The sequence below is a fragment of the Micrasema longulum genome, unplaced genomic scaffold (genome assembly GCF_059751315.1).
Source record: "Micrasema longulum isolate JH-2025_06_02 unplaced genomic scaffold, ASM5975131v1 h1tg001265l, whole genome shotgun sequence".
Lineage (NCBI taxonomy): Eukaryota > Metazoa > Arthropoda > Insecta > Trichoptera > Brachycentridae > Micrasema > Micrasema longulum.
The window spans coordinates 68,473-90,444 of NW_028278452.1; the positions used below are offsets into that span (position 1 = coordinate 68,473).

Sequence of the window (21,972 nt, forward strand, 5' to 3'; positions counted from 1 at the left end):
GTTGAATTTGGCCATGTCTTTCTTCTTCATTTTTTAATCCTTAAATCCTTTTAGCCATTTTTTCGCTGTTCATTCGCTTTACGTGTCCAAACCAACAAAGCCAATTTTTTCTAGCTAATCTCTGTAGATAAATGTGTACATTTTTAAAAAGGGGGAAAAGAAGTCACATTTAAAGAGCTTATGACCCGTCATCGGCTGGTTTAAGTAATCATCAAAAGAGTATTCAGTAAATAAATGTGTTACCGGTTGTGAAGGGGTGGATAGTGCAGCCACAAGACGTAGAGTGATGGGCTTAATGCGCGGGTCATCCGGGGACAAGTGTCGTGCCAGGGAACCCACGAGGATGACCACAGCCTGGCGGACAACATCGAAACTGCCTGTCTTAGGAGCCTTGTCTAGGAACTCTTCAAACACTGGCAGCTGATCTCCAACTGTCTCCTGATCACGTAAAATATAATGACGATTAAACTTGATTACCAAATTACCGTAAGATTTTTAAAGACATCCCTAGCGCTTAGGCAACCATAAAGTACATACATATATTATTTATTGAATTCAACTTGATTTGAAACATAACAGTTGATAACAGTGATGGAAATAACTGCTATTTAATTTTATTAGCATGTGAAGCATATTAGTTTAGCATACGAAATGGTAATGCTTTCGCATTTGTTGATGTTTTCGCATTTGTTGATACATACAGGGTGTTCATTAAACCCTGTCACATCCGAAACCACGATGATCAGTATGAGCAAGAAGACATATTGGCACATTAAAATAATTTTTTAGGACGGATGAAATTAAAAAAAAAAAAAAAAGAAAGGCAAACGGTTGTTTACTTCTGCAGGGGTAAAACGAGGAGTGGGAAGGGGGGAGTCTGATACTGCGCCGCGCTCCCCTCACTTCTCCCCTGCAGAAGTAAGCAACCATTTGTTTTTTTAATGATTTATTTTTTTAAATTTTCTTTGTTTCTAAATATTTTTTTAAATATGCTAATATGTCTTCTTGCCCATACTGATCATCGAGGTTTCGGATGTGACAGGGTTTAAAGAACAACCTGTTTATTAAAATTTGTTAATGCTTTTTTTATTTGTTAATATTTTAAATGCTTTCGCAATTGTAAACATTTATATTTATTTGCTAATGCTTTCGTAATTGACAATACTTTAATAACTATTTGTTAATAAAATTACATACATGTAAGTAATATCAATTTATCAATTACAACATACATTTAGAATAATTTTTACCTTTCCGTGTATTTCTACTATGGCCATGGCGGCATTGGCCATTTCATTGCGGACGTCCTCGGCGCGATCTCCGAGTCCGCTCTTGACGAAGAAGCGACATAGGCGAGCCACGTGCTCCGTACCCAGGTGGGGGGCGGCGGCCACCAGCGCTAGAGCCACCCCGCGCCGCCCGCCCCACTCGTCGATGGGCTTCTCTATAATGTGACCAAACTCGTCCAGTTTGGGAGGAATCATCTGCAATTTATTTCAATAAGTCACATCTATTTACAGTGTGAAATCATCATCAAACCCTTAACTACTCGCGACGGTGCATAGGGCACTGGATTGTTAAATAAAATGCAGCGTATCTTAATCATTTGTTACAGGAAGGTAAGGTGATCAGTCTTACGCCTCAGGTGCCAGCCCAAGGACAATGAAATACTTCAGTGAAAACAACCTTTAAAAACAAATATTTCATGCCTACCTTCCCAGGAATCGAACCCGGGGCCTCAAGCATGGTAGGCGAAATGATCGGTACATTACGAGGTGGACTTTTCTCCACTCGATTTCCTTTTCAGGTTTTTACCTGAGAGTCATTGAGTCAAAAATACTCTTCCAGGGTTCTGGTTCTATTTCACGCACAGAACTGTATTCTTCACCTGCCTGGACACAGTGTCATTATTGGTTGTAGGTTGTAGAGTAGAGAACACAATAAAAACCCACAGCAAAACAAGGATATCTTTCATAAACTACAAAAGAAGTTGTAAATTGTAATGAGGTGCCGAGCCTGTGCTTGCCAAGTTCACAAAGCTTGGATTTTTTACACAAAATTTCAACCATGAGTGATATTTAATCAATTTCGTCAGTGAAAACACCAATTAGATACTTACATAGTATCATAAACGTAAACCGATCCCAACGCCCAGCGGCATCAGTAATAAGTTAGTCCTCCATTTGGATTTTATTACTTGGGTTCTTATTTCGAAAATGATATTTTTAAACAATTGAAAAGTTTTCGCTCAACTGATGTCAATATTTTTGTTCGGCATGTCGGAGAAGAAGCTCATTATAAAAGTAAATAAATGTATGGAGAAAACCACCAACTGAAATGACAACTAATGTTTCCTCATTATATCCGAGAGCTCGCTATTACCGTGATCGTTATAAACAAGTTTGACTGTATTATTTTATTCAATACTCAGTTTTTTTAATAATAAATAGTAAAAGAATAATAATGAAATCTCAAAGAAATCAAATGCCTTATCTCATTTTTTCCCCCAGAGGATTATATGTATATTATTAGTAACTCACATTCAGCTTGTCTTCGTATACTCGGAGAAGCGTATCCAGAGTAGAGGATACGAGGGAAGGTTCCATCTCCAACAGGGAGGCCAGGGCTGCTGCAGCTGCTCGTTGTACACTCTCCACAGGGTGGGTCACATCCCCCGACACGCTGTCCAGGAGGGCCACCCCTGCCTCCAATCCACTGCTGGTCCATAACTCTTCAGCCAGAGACCTGCGGACAACATAAAAAGGAAAAAAAAATGATTTTGAGACCACATATTTTATTAGTTTTTCAAAAAATTTAAATAAATAAATTCAAATGTTTTAGAAAAATACACATATAGTGTGATAATGAAGAAGTTCAGTGACGGGAAAATGGGTATAAAAAGGTTTTTTAAATGCGGTAAAAAGTTGAGCATTTTTTAATGTTTTTTTTATTAAAAAAAAATATTAGCGTTCTTATAATTTACTCAAATATTTAAATTTTGGTGGTCATTTTCAACGAGTTGTAAATAACTCACTATTATAACATGGAAATCAAGTTGTGGTAGAGTGGGGTTTGAGCCTCGGACCTCTGGCTTGTGAGTCCGCAACACTAGCCACGGGACCACAACCTGATTCACAATTGTACAGCGAAGTTTCCCAAAAATGTATGAAAAAAATAGCAGGTTTTGATAAAAACTATTTGAACTACACCACAAGTTCATTAGAATCAACTCATCAATTACAGGATTGGTGTGTTGAGATAGATTTCTAGTTTCCGGTTGCTATTTTTTTCAACGTTTTGTGCATTTTTACGCTAACTCTACTTTCAAATGTCAGCAGAACTCACCAACGAGAACTTGTGAACTGATTTAATTTTTTTGCCCATCATCAGATCTAACACGTTCTAGTGTCTCGTCACTTACTGAAAAGTGTCCTTACTGATTTCTAAAATTGTTGACTGTTATGCTACTGCCCTTATCCGCACCAATATTTTAACCCATTTATATTTATATATATTTGGATAATTTGTATAACGCCATTTTTGAGAAATAAATAAATATCCCAGCACGCCTTGCAGCTACAGAGCGCATGGACGGTTGGGATTCTAGTTCCTCGTCTCCAATTATGATATATGGGAGCTAGATTACAGCACGTCTTGCAGCTACAGAGCGCATGGACAATAATAAATCTAGCCCCTATTTACTTTTTTACTTGACAATGAAGTTTAGAGTTTTAGTGATATTTGAAAAAATGAAATAAAAAACAAATTGATAAAAATAGAAGTTAGATTACAACAAGTCTTGCAGCTACTGAGCGCATGAACGGTTGGAATTCTAGACCCCATTTACTAAATTTAGATGTTTAATAGTTGATAACATTTACCTATTGAAGCTAGATTACTAATCGTCTTGCAGCTACAAAGTGTATGGATGAGTGAAATTCTAGCAACTTAAAATTATCAATAAATTTACAAAAATAAACAATGAACATTATAGTAAATTTGTAAAGTGTTCATGCTAAAAAGTAAACAATAAAAAAAGTAAACAGATAAAGCACCGTTTCAACACTATGGATAACAAAACAGATAAAAATATCCGAAGGGTAGCATTTGTAGATTTTGGGTAGTCACTGTCGCAGTGTCGCACATGTGGCAAACACAGGTTGTTTGCTAAATTCCTGGATTGCTGGTTGTGCTTATTGTAAATGCTTATTGTTCCAATGACTTGGTATCCATTTTAGTCTGTATGATTTTGTTTTATAATGGGTACGCAAAATTCCCGCTCAATTTTTTGTTTTTTTATTTTTTATTATTAGACAAACGTGAGTATGAGAGTGGTTTAAGGATTGACGTATCATTTTGTATGTATATTAGAAAGAATATTTTAAATATATTATATATTTATCAATAGTTTTGAATTTACGTTATATCTACGTTTAAATTCATAAGCATTATATTCAATTTAGCAGCTTCAATTAACATTTATTTATGCTTATACTTTGCATAAATTCACAATACTTATTGCTAACTACATATTTAAATAACAGGTGTACTAAGTATTTAAAATTATATTAACAAATTAGTTAAAGAGTGAATAACAGAAATAAATATTAAACTCACCGATTTTTTTCAGACACATCAAATTTGGCAATCCAAAGACGTTTAGTAAGTAATAGCGCCTGCTGCAAATCGTCTTTCAGCGTAGGGAAAGTATTCACAAGACATGTCAGTGCATGTAATGATGCCTCTCGTACCACCTGAAAACATGTTTTACTTTAATTTTTACATCCAACTAATTAAAATAATGTAATATAAATGGTATAAATAAGAATGACTAGTAGTCTCGAACCTCGGAAGGATTTTGTAATCCAGAAAGAAGGCAATCTATCTCAGAAGATGATGCCCGACCACATCCCTCATCCCCGCAAACAGCTCTAGCTACTTCGAGAAGTGTAGCACAACATTGAGACTGCAGTTTTCCCTTGTTTCTGCCTGAATAAAAAATATTAAATAAAAAAATACTATGTAGACATCGTGGTGCTGCTTAAATAATATCTTTACATGCATAAATCGATTAATTATAATAATAGGTTGTTAAAAATGTAGTTTCGAATTTCGTCGCAAGATGGGGTTGAACTTAATTTGCTCTGGCAACAATGTACCGATTTTGACAAATAGGCTCGCATTGGAAAGGTGACATTTCAAAGAATATTTTTAATGAAAATAAAGTTTCGTTTTGATCAATCATGTAAAAGTTATTCCATTTTGAAAATGAATGTTTCTAGCGAAGAAATTTGTGGTATTTTGAAGTTTTACTTTCTGAAAGGCAAAAATGCGTCGCAGGTCTGTGAAAATTTTTGTGCAGTTTATTTCCTTACCCTTTTCTGAGTTCTGGATTCGATTTCCAGTGAGATCACAACCATTTATGTAATTTTTTACGTTTGTCGTAATTTTAAGCTTAATGAAATAATAACTACTAATTGCTGAAAAAGGTTACTAAATTTGAGCAGTTTTACTCAGTAATAATGTTATTATTAAGTGATCTGCTGACATTCCATTTAATAAAATATAAATTATGAAGAGAAATGACATCATTTTAATTCATCAACTTTGATAATAACCGGGAATCATCATTTACCAATACTAACCAATCAACGTACGTATTATGTACGACCAAAGGATTCAAAATAATAAACAGATTGCAGAAAAAGTAGCTTTCTGAGCAAACAGAAAAAAGTGAGAATTTTGTTTATTAATTTATAAGTGGATTGCCTATATTGGGGACAAATAAATAGAAAAAAAAAATATGTTTGAAAATCAGTAAAATTTTGATAAAATTTGGGAGATTTTACCCAAAATCGGCAGATCTACCAAACAATCGGTAGGGTTGCCAATGCTGATGAGAATTTAAATTCTGTGGTGCCGTAATAAAAAAGTGATACCATTAAAATTATTGTATGTATTTTATGCAAATTAATTTTTTTATTTTCGTGTTTTTAAATTTAAGTATGTACATAACATGGAAAAATATTTAATATTTTTAATGAAATCATTGAAAATAGGTAAAAATATTCATAATCCTCAATTATGACAGTTTTTACAATTTTTCTGACAGCATATTTACACTAGAGTCAAGTACATAATTTTTTTATGTAATCAAATTTTTTCCATACATTTTTCATTTCCTCACTGTTTCTTCCTCAGATTCACATTTTTTTTGTTGCTCTCTTAAAAAACGTAAAAAGGGGGTTTTTTTGTACCATGAATTCTACTGTACCATAAATTCCATTTTAACCTAACCTAACCTAATCTAATTCTTTCCACAAGTGAAATATACTAATAATACCAACGGTGGAAAGGCTATTTGACTAATGTGGATATATATTAGTCAAATAGGCTTTCCACGGTTGATAAATATAATGCGCAGTTGACTTACTTATAACTTCCAGAAGGAGTTGGAACATCTGCTGAATGGGCAGTAATCCTGGGTTATTCAGGTCATTATGTACGACACCCTCATCACGTAACCGGGTCTGATGGGAGATTATTTCTAGTCCTCGGGTAACCATCTGTTCGTCGCTCTTGGCAAACGAGGAAGTCAGACCGAGTCTCAAGAGATTGAAGCAGTAACAGAATGCCGGAGCGTTCAGGGTGTAACTTCGATGCATTCCGCGATAATCGTTCCCTATCTGTGAGTCGCAATATTTCTTTCTGAACACGGTTCTCCAATACAGAAGCTCTATGGTTCGAGACACCGCGTCTTTCAAGTTTTCTTCTTCCCAATTTGGATCCAGATCACATTGTGGTTTGTACAATCTAAGATAAAAATTATATTTGGATAAAAAAAAAGAAAACAAGTTTATGTATCTATGTTTTACCGCTGTGGCATTTTGACAAAAATTATAATTCATTATCCAACTAAGACAGTGTACTAACAGAAATCATGATAAATGGTTTAGTACTAGAATTTATTTATTCAATTTATAAACACAAGACATTTGTAACAGCATGAGTTAAAAACTCGTTTTACAAGAGAAAAAATAATATACGAAACAAATTGAAATCATAAAATTTAGAATGACATAATTAGGTTTTAACCCCTGATTTTAACAGGTTCATGAACACAAGATTTAATGTTTTGTGACTAAATACAAAACAACACATAAGTAATATCTTATGTTATTATGATAAAACACTACCCTAACAATATTCACGAATCTAAAGTTGTTTTTCAGAAAGTGAAAGTAAGTACCGATTGATGAAAATAAAATATGTGAAAGTCACTATCTAAAAATTGATGTTAATAACTGAATGTAATGAATGATAATTTAATTGGCGAACGTTTGGCGCCAAATAAAAGGACCAGCTAAGGAAAGGCGACCCGCAAAGGTTTTTTTTGTTACGATAGTCTAAAATATGCTTGGGCAAACCTCAGCGTAACTCTTGCGACGGTTTCGCCGATCATGATGACATCATCGGGCCAGAACGCCGCCTGTAGGTGGATTACGAGGTCAGCCGTGCGGGGGGCAGCCAGGGGGGAACGCAGCGCGCCCAGCAGGCACCGCATCAGTGTGGCGGCATGCGAGCCCAGGGAGCGGGAGTCCCCTGCGGCTGCTGCCCTAACCAAGCTGTCGACGCAGCGCAGACGTTCCTCCAGCTAAAAATAAATATGTAGTGCAATGAAGGTTTTGGCTTTTCTACTTCATAAAAATTAAGAGATGGAAGGTTCGATTGTAGGCAGAATATTTTTTTCTCATTTTATATTTGATTGTATCATCGCTTAGCTTACAACACCATATTGTTTTTTTTAAGGGATTGTTAATTTTTTTTTTCTAAAATATTTAAGAGATTGATGTATATGACCTTGACCTTACCATTTTTTTAAACTTTTGGTGCTCATTTTTAAATTTGGAAAAAACAGACAAAACTTATGTAAACAGGCAATAATGATTGTCTTCTTTTTCAACACAATATTAATTAACAATGTTTTGAGTTTGTCCAAATTTTTGTAGACAAGGACTGGATTCAACTCCCCGGGGAGCTGTTTATATTAACATATTACAACAGAGATGAAGAACATTTAAGATAAGGTAATATAGAAGTCAAGGCATCTACAGGGCTTATGACCTGTCAATAGCTGGTTTTATGTTAGTTTATGTTCTTTTTGTTCAGTTTCTTGTATTTATGTTTCTCCATGAAACTGTTGTAATTGGCTTAGACCGTATATATAATAAATAAATAATATTCAAAATACAAAAAAAAAATCAAATTGTATTTCTACGTATCTGTCAATCTGCAAAAGTATTCAATATTATCTACCAACCTGCATATAAAATTCTGCAATGAATATTCAGCTTTATTTACATACATAATAAAATTCATTTTAAGCTACCTAAATTTACAGGTTTATAACCATAATAAAAGTTTTATATTGTAATATAATATATATGAATAGATCGTGGTAACAAAATATGGACAAAGAATGGTGAAAATTCAAATCCTTTAATTTAATTTCTTTTTAAAGCTGTTCACCAAAAAAATCAACAGATATCACTTATATGAAATATCAAAATAAAGTTCATACATGCTCATCATTTTACTATATACCTCATTCGAAAAATGGGGAGATGTGGAAGTCACAAAAATTGGGCAGAATGGTGAACGTTACACAATGTGTAAAGTGATCACTTAGACCAGCCAACTGGATGGGTTGTGGGTCCATGTACTAAAACTTGTTTCCTATTTTTCAACACGGTTACTGACAAGTAAAAAAAAAAATGTATTGAGTTTCTCTACATTTCTTGGTGGAATTGTATTTTAAAAGAAAATGGCCTTGACATTGAAATATTTGGAATGCATTATTTTGTCAATAAATCATTTTAAAAAACAAGTCATAAGCCCCATTAATGCCTACTTTGACATTCCCTAATCTCATAATTGCAGTTGAGATGTATTTCAATAATGATTCATTCACCTCTGCGGGTAAAACACCCATAGATCAATGACACACACACGCGCCAAATTATTTTACCATAAATCTAGAGCATAGACCGAATAAAGCAAATTACCATTTTCTGTTTAACATGATACATTACATTCTGCAAGATCAACCAACCAACCAACACACAGGACATTCATTCTTAATAATGAAATCGGATGACAAATCCAGTGCAACGCTCTTGAGTGCATCAACTTCATCTCCGCCAGAGATATCAAGAACAAAAGGATTACAGAGTGTGGTAACATAGTTCAGTTATATTCACCTAGTCGCGTCATCCAGTTAGATTCAGTTCACGCTGTCCTGTATTATATTATTATTATAGTAAATACACATCGAGCATCAACATAGTTTCTTCTGTCTTATCAAACTGGTGTAAAAGCTCCCGTAACAACAACAACAAACAAAATCCTACACCTCTGTTGAGATATCAGTCAATTTTAAAAAAGATGTACTCACCAAAGTAAGTTTTCGTCTGATGAGATTTTCTTTATTTGTCTGAATCTTGATGGCTTCTTTTTGTTTGGCAGAGAGTTCCTTGGGTGCCTTATTCTTTCCTTCCAACCTTTTTCTTTCTTCCAGTTCTCTACGAAGTTGAAGTTCTTCTTGTTGATCCTTAAATGAATACGCTTTACTTTCTCTTTTCATGTTCATCTCGGTATTTTCTTCGTTCCTACAAAAATAAACTTACATGTATTGAAAATATAAAGTCACGTTGACACGATTAGTGTTTATTATTAGGGTCATAATTTTGTTCTTCACAGTAGGTTTATAACATGTGCAACAATCTTTCTATTACCACTTTAAATATTTTCAACATCATAATTAATGCTATAGACTTCAAAACGCAAACATCAACTCTCGGCGTAGCAGGAGAGCCACTGCTCTCCACTGAGAGGGAATTTTAGCTCCGGAAAAATACCACAGTGATTCATCCTCTTCGTGTCAGTCCCTACTACTGATTTCATCATATTTGAATTTTGACCAAAATCGATCATATTTGAATTTTGAGAATAGAAAAAAAAGACTTACCCGGGAATGACACTTTTATCATACAACTCTCCCTCAGGAGTGAGGTAGGTAAAGTATTCATCTCTTGTGATTTTTAGTAGTTCTGGATCTTCCAAAGTCTCGCTGATATATGACATCAGGCTGGGTAAGATAACTTCTGGGTTCTGTGATACCAGTGTTGATATAACATTACTATGACTCTGTAAATTAATAAAAATTAAACTAAAATATATAATGAACGGTACAATGAGAATAAAATAACAATAAACAGAATAATAATCCGAGCAACAACTAACATCTTACAATCGGTACCAAAAATGAAAATAGAGTATGGCCAACACACACTTCGACACACTGTAAGATTTTTAATGCTCTTCCAAAAAGTATAAGGTAAGTCTTATGCCTCTGGTACCTACCAGTTTATGGATCATGAAATTATGCACATTTTAAATAAACATTTAATGTCGACCATGTCGGGAATTGATCCCGAGATCTCTTGCACAGTAGGTAAATGCACTGACCATTAGACAACGAAGCAGAGAATAGATATACAATTCAATGCAAAAATACATATACAATTCTCCAAAATAACAAAAAATCATTATAATTAACCTCATGATAGGTAAAGAAAAAGTTGTGCTCTGAAGAGCGAGTTATTTTCAATAAAAAAAAAAAATATTTTTCAAAGTGACGATAAGACCACATGACATTTTAAAATTATTTTAAATCAGTCAGTAAAATGAAAAACTAGAGTATCGATGATTTTTCTATATAGATGTCATTGAATGTCCAAATCTTGACATAATCTGTTTCAAAAAAGTGTTTGTTTATTTTTTTTTTTTATATTTCGTTATCAAAAAAGACTTGATTTACTTGTATTTAAATTTTTTAAACTTTTATTTTATTGATATATTTAAGATTTTTTATATTATAAAATACATCTTACTATTATAAAATACTACAATTACATAAGTAAACATTATTATATTGTGTTACCAAAATGTTTAGAGAGAAATCCCTGCAAAAAAACTGCTTTTGCAGTTTGGGGGGAATTTAAAAAAAAATGTTTAGAAGAATGCTTATGTGAAAAAAATTTCAATAAAAAAAAAAAATCTGGGAATAAAAATTAAATAAGTACAGCGTGCCAACCGTCTGGGCTTGTTAACTGAAATATTTAACTGATACATAGGTATATATACGCTATTTAACTGAAATTTTATGGCCCCACGGTTGGGGCAGTACTCAAGAAAAGGTTGAGTAATTGTTCTTACGTCGTTGCACTGGAAACCGGCAATGAAACTGTTCTTTATGTTGTTAGAATACAGGCTGATGAGCTGGCGAGGTTGCAAGTCCAGAGATTTCAGGATCTTTAGCCAAGCGGTGCGATCGCAAGACATAACCAGCGGATGATGGCAGGAGACGAGAGCATCGACTCCCAATAGTTGGCGATCTTCGAGAGAGTACTCTAAAACATTATATGCAATTGGTAAAAAAATGAAATTTCAGTGCTTTTTATATCTATTATTAATACTATGTATTAATCTTTTTTTGTTATTTTTTCAATTACTAGAAGAATTTAAAAAACATGGATGTTTAAACATAAACAGAATGGTGAATGTTACACAATGTTTAAAGTGATCACTTCAACCAGCCAAGGTCATAAGCCCTGTAATGCCTAGATTTCCATACTTCCATCTCTAAAATATTATCAATTTCTGTTATAATATCTATTGACATAAAATCCAGTTCTTGTGTACAAACATTTGTACATAATATAGCAAAAATATTATTGATGACTTATTTTGTATCACAACAGACATTTACAAGCGATCGGGAATCCAATTTGAAACCCTCATGTTTGAGAAAAGCATTTTAACCACAGTACCACAGGGGCCGCAAACTTGAATCTTATGTACATATTATTTTGTTAAAGTTGCATGTTGAAAAATACTTTAGTAAATCATAGAAACTGTTTTTATTTACTTTAGTGAATTATTTTAGTATCACAATTGAATTAGAAAGAATTTAATTTTATTTATTTTTTGTTTTATCATAAATTAAACTTTGTATTGGAATATCAGCGGGGTCAAAATTATATTTGAGTATCAAACCAAGAAAAATTGAATTTGATTTAAAATCATAATTTTGTCATATTTTTACCAGGAAAGTTTTGTTTATTATCCAGTATTTGTAAAATAATACTTTAAAAATTATCTTACCCCTGTGAGAACAAACAGCAGTTACAGTCTTTACAATCGCTTTTCCCAAAACATCGGATGAAGCCTCGTGTCCACCGTCGGTACCATTATTGAGCTGAGATGGTTTTATGTTATCCAGACACTTTGGTAGCTGAGCGAGGAGTGATCTGGCTAACGGGGCGGCCCCGAGAAGGGCGTCAAGTCCTTCCAGGGCTGCAGTCCTCACACTGTTACTGGGGCACAGGAGACAAGAGACGAGAGCTCGAGATACCGACTCACACTTGTTGTCCAGCTCACTGCGGTATTTCTCGAGAACTTCTTGGCACATGTAAACAATTGTCGTTAGCACTGAAAACAATTATACAAAAGTTGTTTATTTGTCTATGACAGGGAGTCTTATAGGTTAATTACAGCTAATAATAGACAACATATATACATTTTCATATGATTTAAGAAAATATTTTAATTTTGGGGCCATTTTCATCAAGTCGAAAATCCCTATGTTTAATCAGACGTGGCCAACCTTTTCAGCAGCCAGGCCAAATTTTTAAAAATAAATTTCACGCCGGGTCACACAACCTATTTTTGTCATTATTCGAAGCATACTAGATTTGAGTTACCATTTGAAAAAAAATCCACATTTGGTGGTTTTAGGTACACTTAACGTAAAAATGTTTGTTCATAGTTATGATCCGGCTCTGCGGACCCTAGTTGGCCACCCACGGCCTTTAAATGGAAATCCAATTTGTGGGGTGGACCATTTTTTTTCATTAATATATTTCTTGAAAACAAAAATGTTTTAAATATTTCTCAATTAGATAGGAGTTTGATGTATATTTAATGTAAATTCATATAACGTGTCACATTTTTTTGTTGTCTGGAATTAAGTAATAGAGTTGTAATAATTTCATGAAAAAAATCGCAAATATTACTCAAAAAGGGTAATATTTGACTGATTGCTTTCATTAATAAAAGTGAATCCAATATTAAATTGAAACCATATCATATTTTTACTACTACCATCACCCATTTCTCTGCCTACCCCTACGGAGAATGGACCGCTGTCTATCCTAGCATATATTCCTAGCTTCATCCACATTCATACATCTTGTCATACATGCCCTTCAGTTCTGTCTGCTTTTGACATGACCAGACTTAAGATTTTGGTTTATCTGATCATGCTACGTCTTCCTTGGTCGTCCTCATCCAAGGAAGACATTTTACCGTTCATTTTTGCAATATATACTTGTTTTACCATTTTCTCGTCGTCCATTCGTTCTACATGACCAAACCATCTCAGATACCCTTTCTTAATCTTATCAATACTTGACTCAGATTTACACTCTCGCCTGATTTTATCATTCTTAACCCTGTCATATATTGATTTCCAAACATTCATCTAAGAGATCGCATTTCAACTGCGTTCACTCTGCTTTCATCCTTCCTCTGCCAGTTCCATGTTTCACTTCCATACATAATTGTTGGGACTAAAACTCCGTTGTGCAGTGCCAGTTTAGCTTTGATTGACATATTTTATTAGCAATTACTGTGCTTAGTGCGCTGTTCATTTTGTTGCCCGCATTCACTCTCCTTTCAACATGTTTTTCTACTTTTCCATCTCTTGAAAACATGCTTCCCAGATACAAAAACTCTTCTACTCGTTCGAGACATTAGTTGTTTACATTTATTATGCAGTTAGTAACCTCACTTCCCCTCTCAACTACCACCACTTTTGACTTACTTTTGTTCATCACCAATTTGCTCTTACATCATACATTCTAGAGAATATTTTTTGCAAAATCCTCATTGCTGCTCGCTAACAGAAAGAGTAATAAAAGAAGCAGTTACCATCATCTGTTGCACTCGAGATAAATTTATCTTGCAGAAACACTTGTTTTTCCTTTGAAGTAATAGCATTCCATATAGCAGCGTACTTGGTCGGCAGTTCTTTCTTATCATCAAATTTGAGCATTATGTATGCAGCACCCGCTCCTTCACTTACAACAGTATTCTACAACAAAAATTCAATTGTTTTTTTACACGAGGATTGACATCAAATTTAAATCAACTGATTAAACAAATACTAAATTGCACAAAACTTTGTTATCCTCAGTCAGTTCTAAATTCTAAATAAATTGGAGATTAATAACCTGTACTAATTTACTTCAAATACAAGATTGGTATCCCTAAATCAAGATTATCATTTAATAAAATTTCACTTTTGGGAACAGACAATAATTTGATACTAAAAGATATTGAGTTCGTGCAACTGAGTAGTGGACTTGTTATTTTACCTGTAGTGGTTGTTGAATAGCCTTTTCGACAATTTTAATCAGAATTGGAATAAGAGCATCTTTGTCTTTGGTAGAGACGGTTGTCTTATTCAAGCATTGTCCGAACCATTGAAGATAACTTATTTTCACCAATTGAGTGGATGATTTTAGATTAATGCCTTTCTGTAAGTAGAATCCAAAATTATTTAAAGAGTTATTTCCAATTAATTGATTTATTTGGCGTTTATTTTGTAGAACTCCATATTCATACCTTTAATATAAAAATCAAACGCTGATTTGAGTCTACTGAACACTTTATTTTATTTTTACAATATAAAAACAAAAAATTCTGTGACAACTGTTTCGCCTTGATACGGTATTTTCAAACGAATTTGAAGATTAAAATCGTTTGAAAATGCCCGAACAACAAACAATTGAAACAATGGAAAAGAATTAATAAATAAAATAAATAAATAAATTGTCACATAAATTTTTATTTTTATATTGTGAAAATAAAGTGTTCAGTAGACTTAAATCAGTTTTTGATTTTTATATTAAAAGTATAGTTATTTCTAATGTAAATACATTACATATATCGTAAGTGAAAAATAATTATATTTGGTCATTAATTATTATTTGGAAACTACTATCTACCGCATTGTCAAAGTGATTATTGTGTTATTATTCATTACTCAAAACAATTAATGATTTGAGTAAAATTGAAATGATGTATGTATTATAGAGTAAAAACGTTTGTGATTTATGATGTGGAGATCCCCATTAAATAAAAACCTTTTAAAACCATGACATCTATGACCAATGCTTAAAAAATATTGCTATCCATATTCAAATAAAATTAACCGCAAATGTAATAAACTACGAAAAACAGTTATGAAATAAGTAATAGCTTAGAAATGCAAAATTGACATAGATTATAATAATACACATTTTTACGATTATGTATATGATGAATGACGATATGACGATGATGAAATACCGCATAAAAAGTGGAAATTGATAAAATTACATTTGTATTGTTGACCGTTATCCTTGTCTCATATGATTTATTATATTGCATATCATTTTTCAAACAAAATATTTTAGTTCCCCGTCACGTTCTTAAAGAAGATATTTTTATGGTGTAATAAAATTATCATTTAAAAGCAACAGCACTGAGGTTTTCGTATCAGTTGGAAATGGAAAAATTTGATGCGGCTGAGCATCAGCACATTCGGTACAATCCTTTAAAGGACGAGTGGCTACTCGTTTCTCCACACCGCACACTTAGACCGTGGTCAGGACAACTTGAACCGATAGAAAATACTAAATCAAGTGAAGATAATTATAATAATCCTCTACTTCCTGGAGTCGTTCGAGGAAGTGGACAAGTCAATCCAATATATAGTTCTATTTTCGTTTTTCAAAATGATTTTCCCGCACTTTTGGCTGATATTCCGGACCCTCCAGAATCGCAAGATCCTTTGTTTCGAGTTGCGTCAGCCAGCGGAACATGTAGAGTGATGTGCTTCCATCCTAATTCTAATATGACTGTTCCACTTATGACAATTCAAGATATCAAGGCAATAATAGATGAATGGGAAAATCAGCTTCGTGATTTAGGCCGAAGTTTTATATGGGTTCAAATTTTTGAGAACAAAGGGGCCAGTATGGGGTGCTCCAATCCTCATCCGCACTGTCAAATATGGGCATCATCTTATCTTCCAAATGAACCAAGAGTTAAGGAGAAATGCATGATGGAATATTTCAAAAAATACAGTAGAAACCTACTAGAGGATTATGTAACAAGAGAGTTAAATGCAAAGGAGAGAATAGTCTGTTTAAACGAAGATTGGTTAGCTGTGGTACCGTACTGGGCCGTGTGGCCTTTTGAGACAATGATTTTGCCGATAGGCCACTCTCCTCGCAGATTAACAGATCTCAGTGATGGGAAGAAAGTAACACTAGCTCATATAATGAAGGAATTAACAACTAGGTATGACAATCTGTTTGTTTGCAGCTTTCCTTATAGCATGGGTTGGCACGGTGCTCCGACAGGCCCAATGAACGCAGACTCGTCCCCCCACTGGCTACTTCACGCTATATACCTTCCTCCCCTATTAAGATCAGCTAATGTACGAAAGTTCTACGTAGGATACGAGTTACTTGCACAAGCTCAGCGAGACCTAACTCCAGAACAGGCAGCTGCTTGTTTAAGAGCTCTACCAGCTGTACATTACACCATTAAGTTTGTTGTTTGAGTAAGAATTGTTTTTATTTATGCAAAAAAATATTACTTGACCTGAATTGTGAAGTACTTAATTAATTTTATGATTAATAAAAACATGTAAAAATGAAAACCTTAAACGCTTCCACAATGTAATCAGGCAGTTCTCCAGTGATTTTGTTACGACTCCAAAGAGTCAACATTTCTAAACAATAACACAGTGTCTTTTCGTGACTTTCAGTTTCCAAAGCCTTGAAGAAATATTTTGATACTTCACTGTAAAGTTTCATGTATTTTTTACCAGATTCTACAGCATTGCAGCTAAAAAGACCAGTTCCCTAAAAACAAATAAAAGGTTAAGTAACTTACTCCGAACCAAAATAAGTTTTGTATTCTAAAAATATTTTAAAATAATAAACAATGGATAATCTACAGTGGAATATTGTATATGAGCGTACGCAAACACAGCAAAATCCTAAATCTTAAAAAAGTGAGATATGAATAGAAACTCATTCAGAATACAATTGTTTACAATAATTATAAACATTGTCAGTTCAACACAAGGCTTTATTTGTGAAAATCTGACTTTCAAATTATTGGGTCTTTTGCAAACATGGAAACCTCCACTTGAGTATTGCAAAGTTGGCAATCTCCAAAATTAAATGAATTATTTCACTATTGTTTCTGACATAATCATGATTATTTCATCACTAGTTACATATAAAATATTAACTGGTTATAATAAAAATTTGAAGCTATTATTGTGTCAGTTTTTTGTGATTTGCTCAAAATAAAGAAAAATGGATTTGCCGGGTTTGCAAATACAACCCTCATATTATGTATTACTAAAAATTATAAACAACATTAATGTAGTGGACCAAATATACTAATTTTTACTGCCATACGGAAGGAATAAATGTATTTTTAAGGCCTTACCAATAGAACACCAGCTTTATGTTCTGCTAAGGTCAGTTTTCCATTTGAGCCATTGAAAACGTCGAATATCTGTTTGACAATCGCTGCAATGGGTTCTGGTTCAGATAGTTTAGCGGCCAATACATTACATGTTTTGGCAGCTTCTGATCTGACTACTTCCTCTTTTGAATGTAAATTTCCTAAAATAAAACAGCTTAAAAATTAAATAATAAAAAAAAATTGATACTAAAACTCTCATATTAAAAAAAACATTTATGTACCTACAGTTTATGAAAATTAAATGTAAATATTAATTTTACTAGGAATAAAAAAATTCTCATCCAGGATTTTGATTGATTTTCATTATTTTATTAAGAACTTTAAACAAAATTTAATTAAATCATATTTTTATACATACCTATAAGATTTTTAGTAATATCTAAAGCAAATGGGTTCAAATCACAATCCATATTCATAACAACATAACTGATGGCTTCAATAATGATTTCTGGATTACGAAGCATGGATTTTTGTAAAGCTGGTAGGACTTGAGTCTTGAACTCATCACTTGTTAATTCTTTAAGAAAATCGTGACAGCCTTCAATAAGCATCGGATTTGGTCTAGTCTTTACACTAATAAGGCTTTTTATAAAATTATCTGTAATTTTATCCTGTAAAAAACATAATTATTAAGTCCATGCATGTGGATAGTTAAAAATTCACTGCAATGAAATTCAGTTTTGTTAATACACTGTTACAAAGTATGTTGTTATTTAATAATGAGGAAATTCAGCCTTAGGGAAAATTAGATATAAAAAATGTATTATTACGCGCTGTAAAAATTAGAGCATTAAATTGTACGCCGAAGTTGCTAGAAAATGTATGAAAAAAATAATAAAAATGATTTTAATAAAAATTAACTACTTTGCATGATGTCGCGAGTTCTTACGAATCAACCAATGATAAGAGAGTTGTGATTTCGGTTTACGGTAAGTCAACTGACGAATTAGCAGAACTCATTGAAAAGAAGGGGAAGAGAACTTGAGATGTCACACGCGAAGTAATTTCATAACTTAAAAAAATCATAGCGCCGATAATGTGATAAATAAAAATGTATTTTTTTGGTTTAGTTCAATAGTCTTTTAACAAATAATAAAAAAACATTGGACTTACTAATTACTGGGAATTTAGAGAAAAATTATAATATTTGGGGAAAATAAAAAAATACTAATATTTATTTAAACAAAAAACATCTTAAAATAAAATCATATTTGTTTTATGAGAATTATTATAAATGAGTTGACAGGTCTCAATTTTTATACAAAGAATTAGAGCCAGCAGTTGATAAGAACAGAAAGAAAACACCTTTAAGAAAATAGAAGAAAAAAAAGACTGAATTCGTTCCATTTATTTTTCCTTGATTATTTTGTTCAGTTTGAATTAATGCTTACAAGCTTTGTCATTATTTTCAAGAGAAAGATTTGGTTTTAAAGTTAATCATACAATTTACATACCTTGAAATTATTGTTTTGGGGTTTCTTAAGTTCTTTGTTGTGCCTGTAGATCACAGAAGCCATAATTGGAACCTGGGGACCTTCAGACTCGCTTACTGTCTTTAGCCAGAGTGTTTCACAGTCATTTCCTAATTTAAGCCACATGTGATGAAGCTGTTAAAACATAATAAAAACAAATGGTTAAACAAGTCAAGATAGGGATACCATGGTAAAAAATATATAATCTAGACCATATATGGGCAACTACCGGCCCGCCGAGCAATTTAGTCTGGCCCTCAATCATCTCGGCGAAGTAATAGAGAAAGAAATAAATAGTTCCAGGGAGGGATTCAATAATGGAGATGACACGGGCGCATCACAAATAATTCTTTTAAAAGATAAAAAAAATAAGAAAAATCATTTGTCTTTTTGACAGCACACATACGTGTGAATTGTTTTTTTTTTTCGAGGATAAAACAAACTTAATCAAAAATTCGAACAAGGATAACAGATGCAAATCTAAAAAAAATTATGCAATTATCCTTAAGCAATACCAACACTAATTGTTGTCTCGAATTGATAGTCCGTAATTCAAGTACAAGGCCAATCTCCACACTAAATATTGTAATCAGTTTGTAATGTTAATATTATGTCGTTCATTATATAAATATAAATAAATATAAGAAGTAGCATCGTGTTTTATTTTATTTAATATTACTTTATTATGTTTAATAAATAATTTGGTCCGACTCGGAGACAGAATGATAATTTGGCCCCAAACCTAGAAAAGGTTGCCCATGCCTGATCTAGACCTTCCGAAACAATACATTCATAGAGGATTGTATACACTTTTATGCTCAAATCTTGTTAAATTTTTGATTGAAGGAATTCATTTTAACCTGTGACATCACTCTTTCTTTCTAGTTGTTTTACAAAATCTGTGTTTTTTTCTACCAAATATTCGTATCGTTATCAGGAAATAAAAAATAAAGGTGATGTTATAATAACAAATAAAAAAGGTTAAACGAGTTTCTTCATCAAAGCAATTAACTTTGATGGAAATTTTATCGTAAGTTTTTAATGAGATTCCAATTGGCTGTATTATTTCAAAAGCAATAATAAAGTGAAATTAGAGTAAATTTTGCATTTTGTTTCAGAATATTGCTTCAATTTAATGGTTAGTCCAATTATCTGGATTTTTGCATATCCGGATAATGTCTGGCACTTATTAATCCGGATGACTGGAGATTTACCATGAAGTACCCCCAGACTTACCGCAAAATAGGCTTTGTGATTCTTCTTTAATTTCCCATGAGCATTAACAGCAGAAAGTAGAAGTGCTTGCGTAGAAACCAATGATGGCACACTAGCGTCATCCATATTGTTAAAAATCCCATTTTCTACGAGACTACACGACCAACGCAATGCATACAAACTGCTTTGACTTGTACTCGACCTAAAAAAGATGATTGAATTAGAAAACTATTAAAAGTGAAAGTTTTACAAAAAAATATGCGTGCTAAAAGAATTTTCCGGAAAGAAGAAATAATCAACTTCGTCACTGAAAGTTAATTGTAATTCATTACTGAAATATTTTTTTTCCACAGACTTAATTACTTAAATAGACAATATTAATTTGTGTTTAAACCCGATATAACCTCAAAACAAAACTTCAATATAATCTCGAAAATATAAACATAAATACTAACGATGGAACCAGATTTTTGTGTTGATCTGCGATATCCGCGAGAACGGGAGTAAAATGTTTCAACATCCATTCTCTGTGTTGCTTTACTAAATTCTCTATTAATTTTAACACGAATGACTGGGAAGTCGCATCGCGATACCGCTGAAGAGTGCTCTGAATAGCTCGACATAATCCTCTTATAATATTTTCATTGATACCTGTAATTATAAAATATATTTAATAAGAAATAGGGATAAACAGGTAACACAGATGAATGCAGTTGTATTATATATATTTATATAAATATAAAGAAAATCTACCGGGATTTGACAGCACGTCGCAGACAACCTGTAATACTTGCCGTCTTTCTTTTAAACTTGATGTTTGAATTTTTATAGGCAGGTCTTTGAAAGCCTTTGCAAGCTAAAAAATAAATACAATAATTATACGTGCAGGTGAATAATATAAACATATTTTTTAAATACACGTGACAATATACCTCAACTTCTGCCATGTTTTCTGACAACCATAGAAAGCAAAATATTTTGTGCAGTTTTGGTTTTAAAAAACCTTGGAAAAAATAGGGTGCGTTCAACAACTTCGATCTTAAAGTATGTTCTGACAATTTAGCAATTACAAATTATGTTTTGTTGAAGAGTAAACAAAATACCAAATAATAATAATGATATGAAAAAGATATGAAATAAACAATAACATTTATATGTTTATGGAAAAATATGAAATAATGTATAAATAAACAAATGACATATCTTGTTTGTCGCAAGAGGCAAAATTAGTAGTTCACAATGGAGTCCTGGTCTTGACCTTGATGTATGGGAGCCAAGTATGGACTTGGAAAAACAGCAAGAGAAGTATGATCTCTCAGACGAATGTGTGGTAAAACTATGGACGATAGATGCACAAATTTTGAGATACGTAAATTATGTAAGGCTAAAATAAATATTATCAACAAAATCATAAAGGAGTTCTGCGTTGGTTTGGAAATGTAGAGCGAATGGATGGAGAAAGAACGGCTAAAATTATTTACAATGTGAATTTTGATGAATGCAGAAATATAGGAAGACCGAGAAAGACATGGCATGATCAAATTCAACAAATTCTTAAAGTCGAAATAATCGGCGCGCGTGCATGAGAAGATGTATAAATGTAGAGGAA

General features: G+C 32.9%; 1 protein-coding gene and 1 pseudogene across 2 annotated transcripts in view; one reads left to right on the forward strand and one right to left on the reverse strand.

The window, feature by feature from the left end:
- Positions 1–21,333, reverse strand: part of l(3)80Fj (lethal (3) 80Fj) — a 30,980-nt gene extending 9,647 nt beyond the window's left edge. The window contains exons 1-21 of the mRNA XM_088234679.1: positions 21,296–21,333; positions 21,117–21,219; positions 20,819–21,014; positions 20,385–20,565; positions 19,131–19,283; positions 18,035–18,287; positions 17,638–17,816; positions 16,836–17,039; positions 14,499–14,660; positions 14,053–14,215; positions 12,226–12,552; positions 11,278–11,471; positions 10,028–10,206; positions 9,455–9,668; positions 7,428–7,654; positions 6,434–6,813; positions 4,847–4,989; positions 4,618–4,754; positions 2,541–2,745; positions 1,251–1,484; positions 244–438 (exon numbers count right to left, since the gene is read on the reverse strand). Coding sequence (XP_088090805.1) covers positions 244–438; positions 1,251–1,484; positions 2,541–2,745; positions 4,618–4,754; positions 4,847–4,989; positions 6,434–6,813; positions 7,428–7,654; positions 9,455–9,668; positions 10,028–10,206; positions 11,278–11,471; positions 12,226–12,552; positions 14,053–14,215; positions 14,499–14,660; positions 16,836–17,039; positions 17,638–17,816; positions 18,035–18,287; positions 19,131–19,283; positions 20,385–20,565; positions 20,819–21,014; positions 21,117–21,219; positions 21,296–21,310 — 4,044 coding nt within the window. The 5' untranslated portion in view covers positions 21,311–21,333. The remainder of the gene's footprint in view (positions 1–243; positions 439–1,250; positions 1,485–2,540; positions 2,746–4,617; positions 4,755–4,846; positions 4,990–6,433; positions 6,814–7,427; positions 7,655–9,454; positions 9,669–10,027; positions 10,207–11,277; positions 11,472–12,225; positions 12,553–14,052; positions 14,216–14,498; positions 14,661–16,835; positions 17,040–17,637; positions 17,817–18,034; positions 18,288–19,130; positions 19,284–20,384; positions 20,566–20,818; positions 21,015–21,116; positions 21,220–21,295) is intronic.
- Positions 15,606–16,981, forward strand: LOC148276164 (putative galactose-1-phosphate uridylyltransferase pseudogene; annotated as a pseudogene). The gene has a single exon (XR_015823859.1). The product of XR_015823859.1 is annotated as a putative galactose-1-phosphate uridylyltransferase pseudogene (transcript).
- Positions 21,334–21,972: the final 639 nt, after the last annotated feature.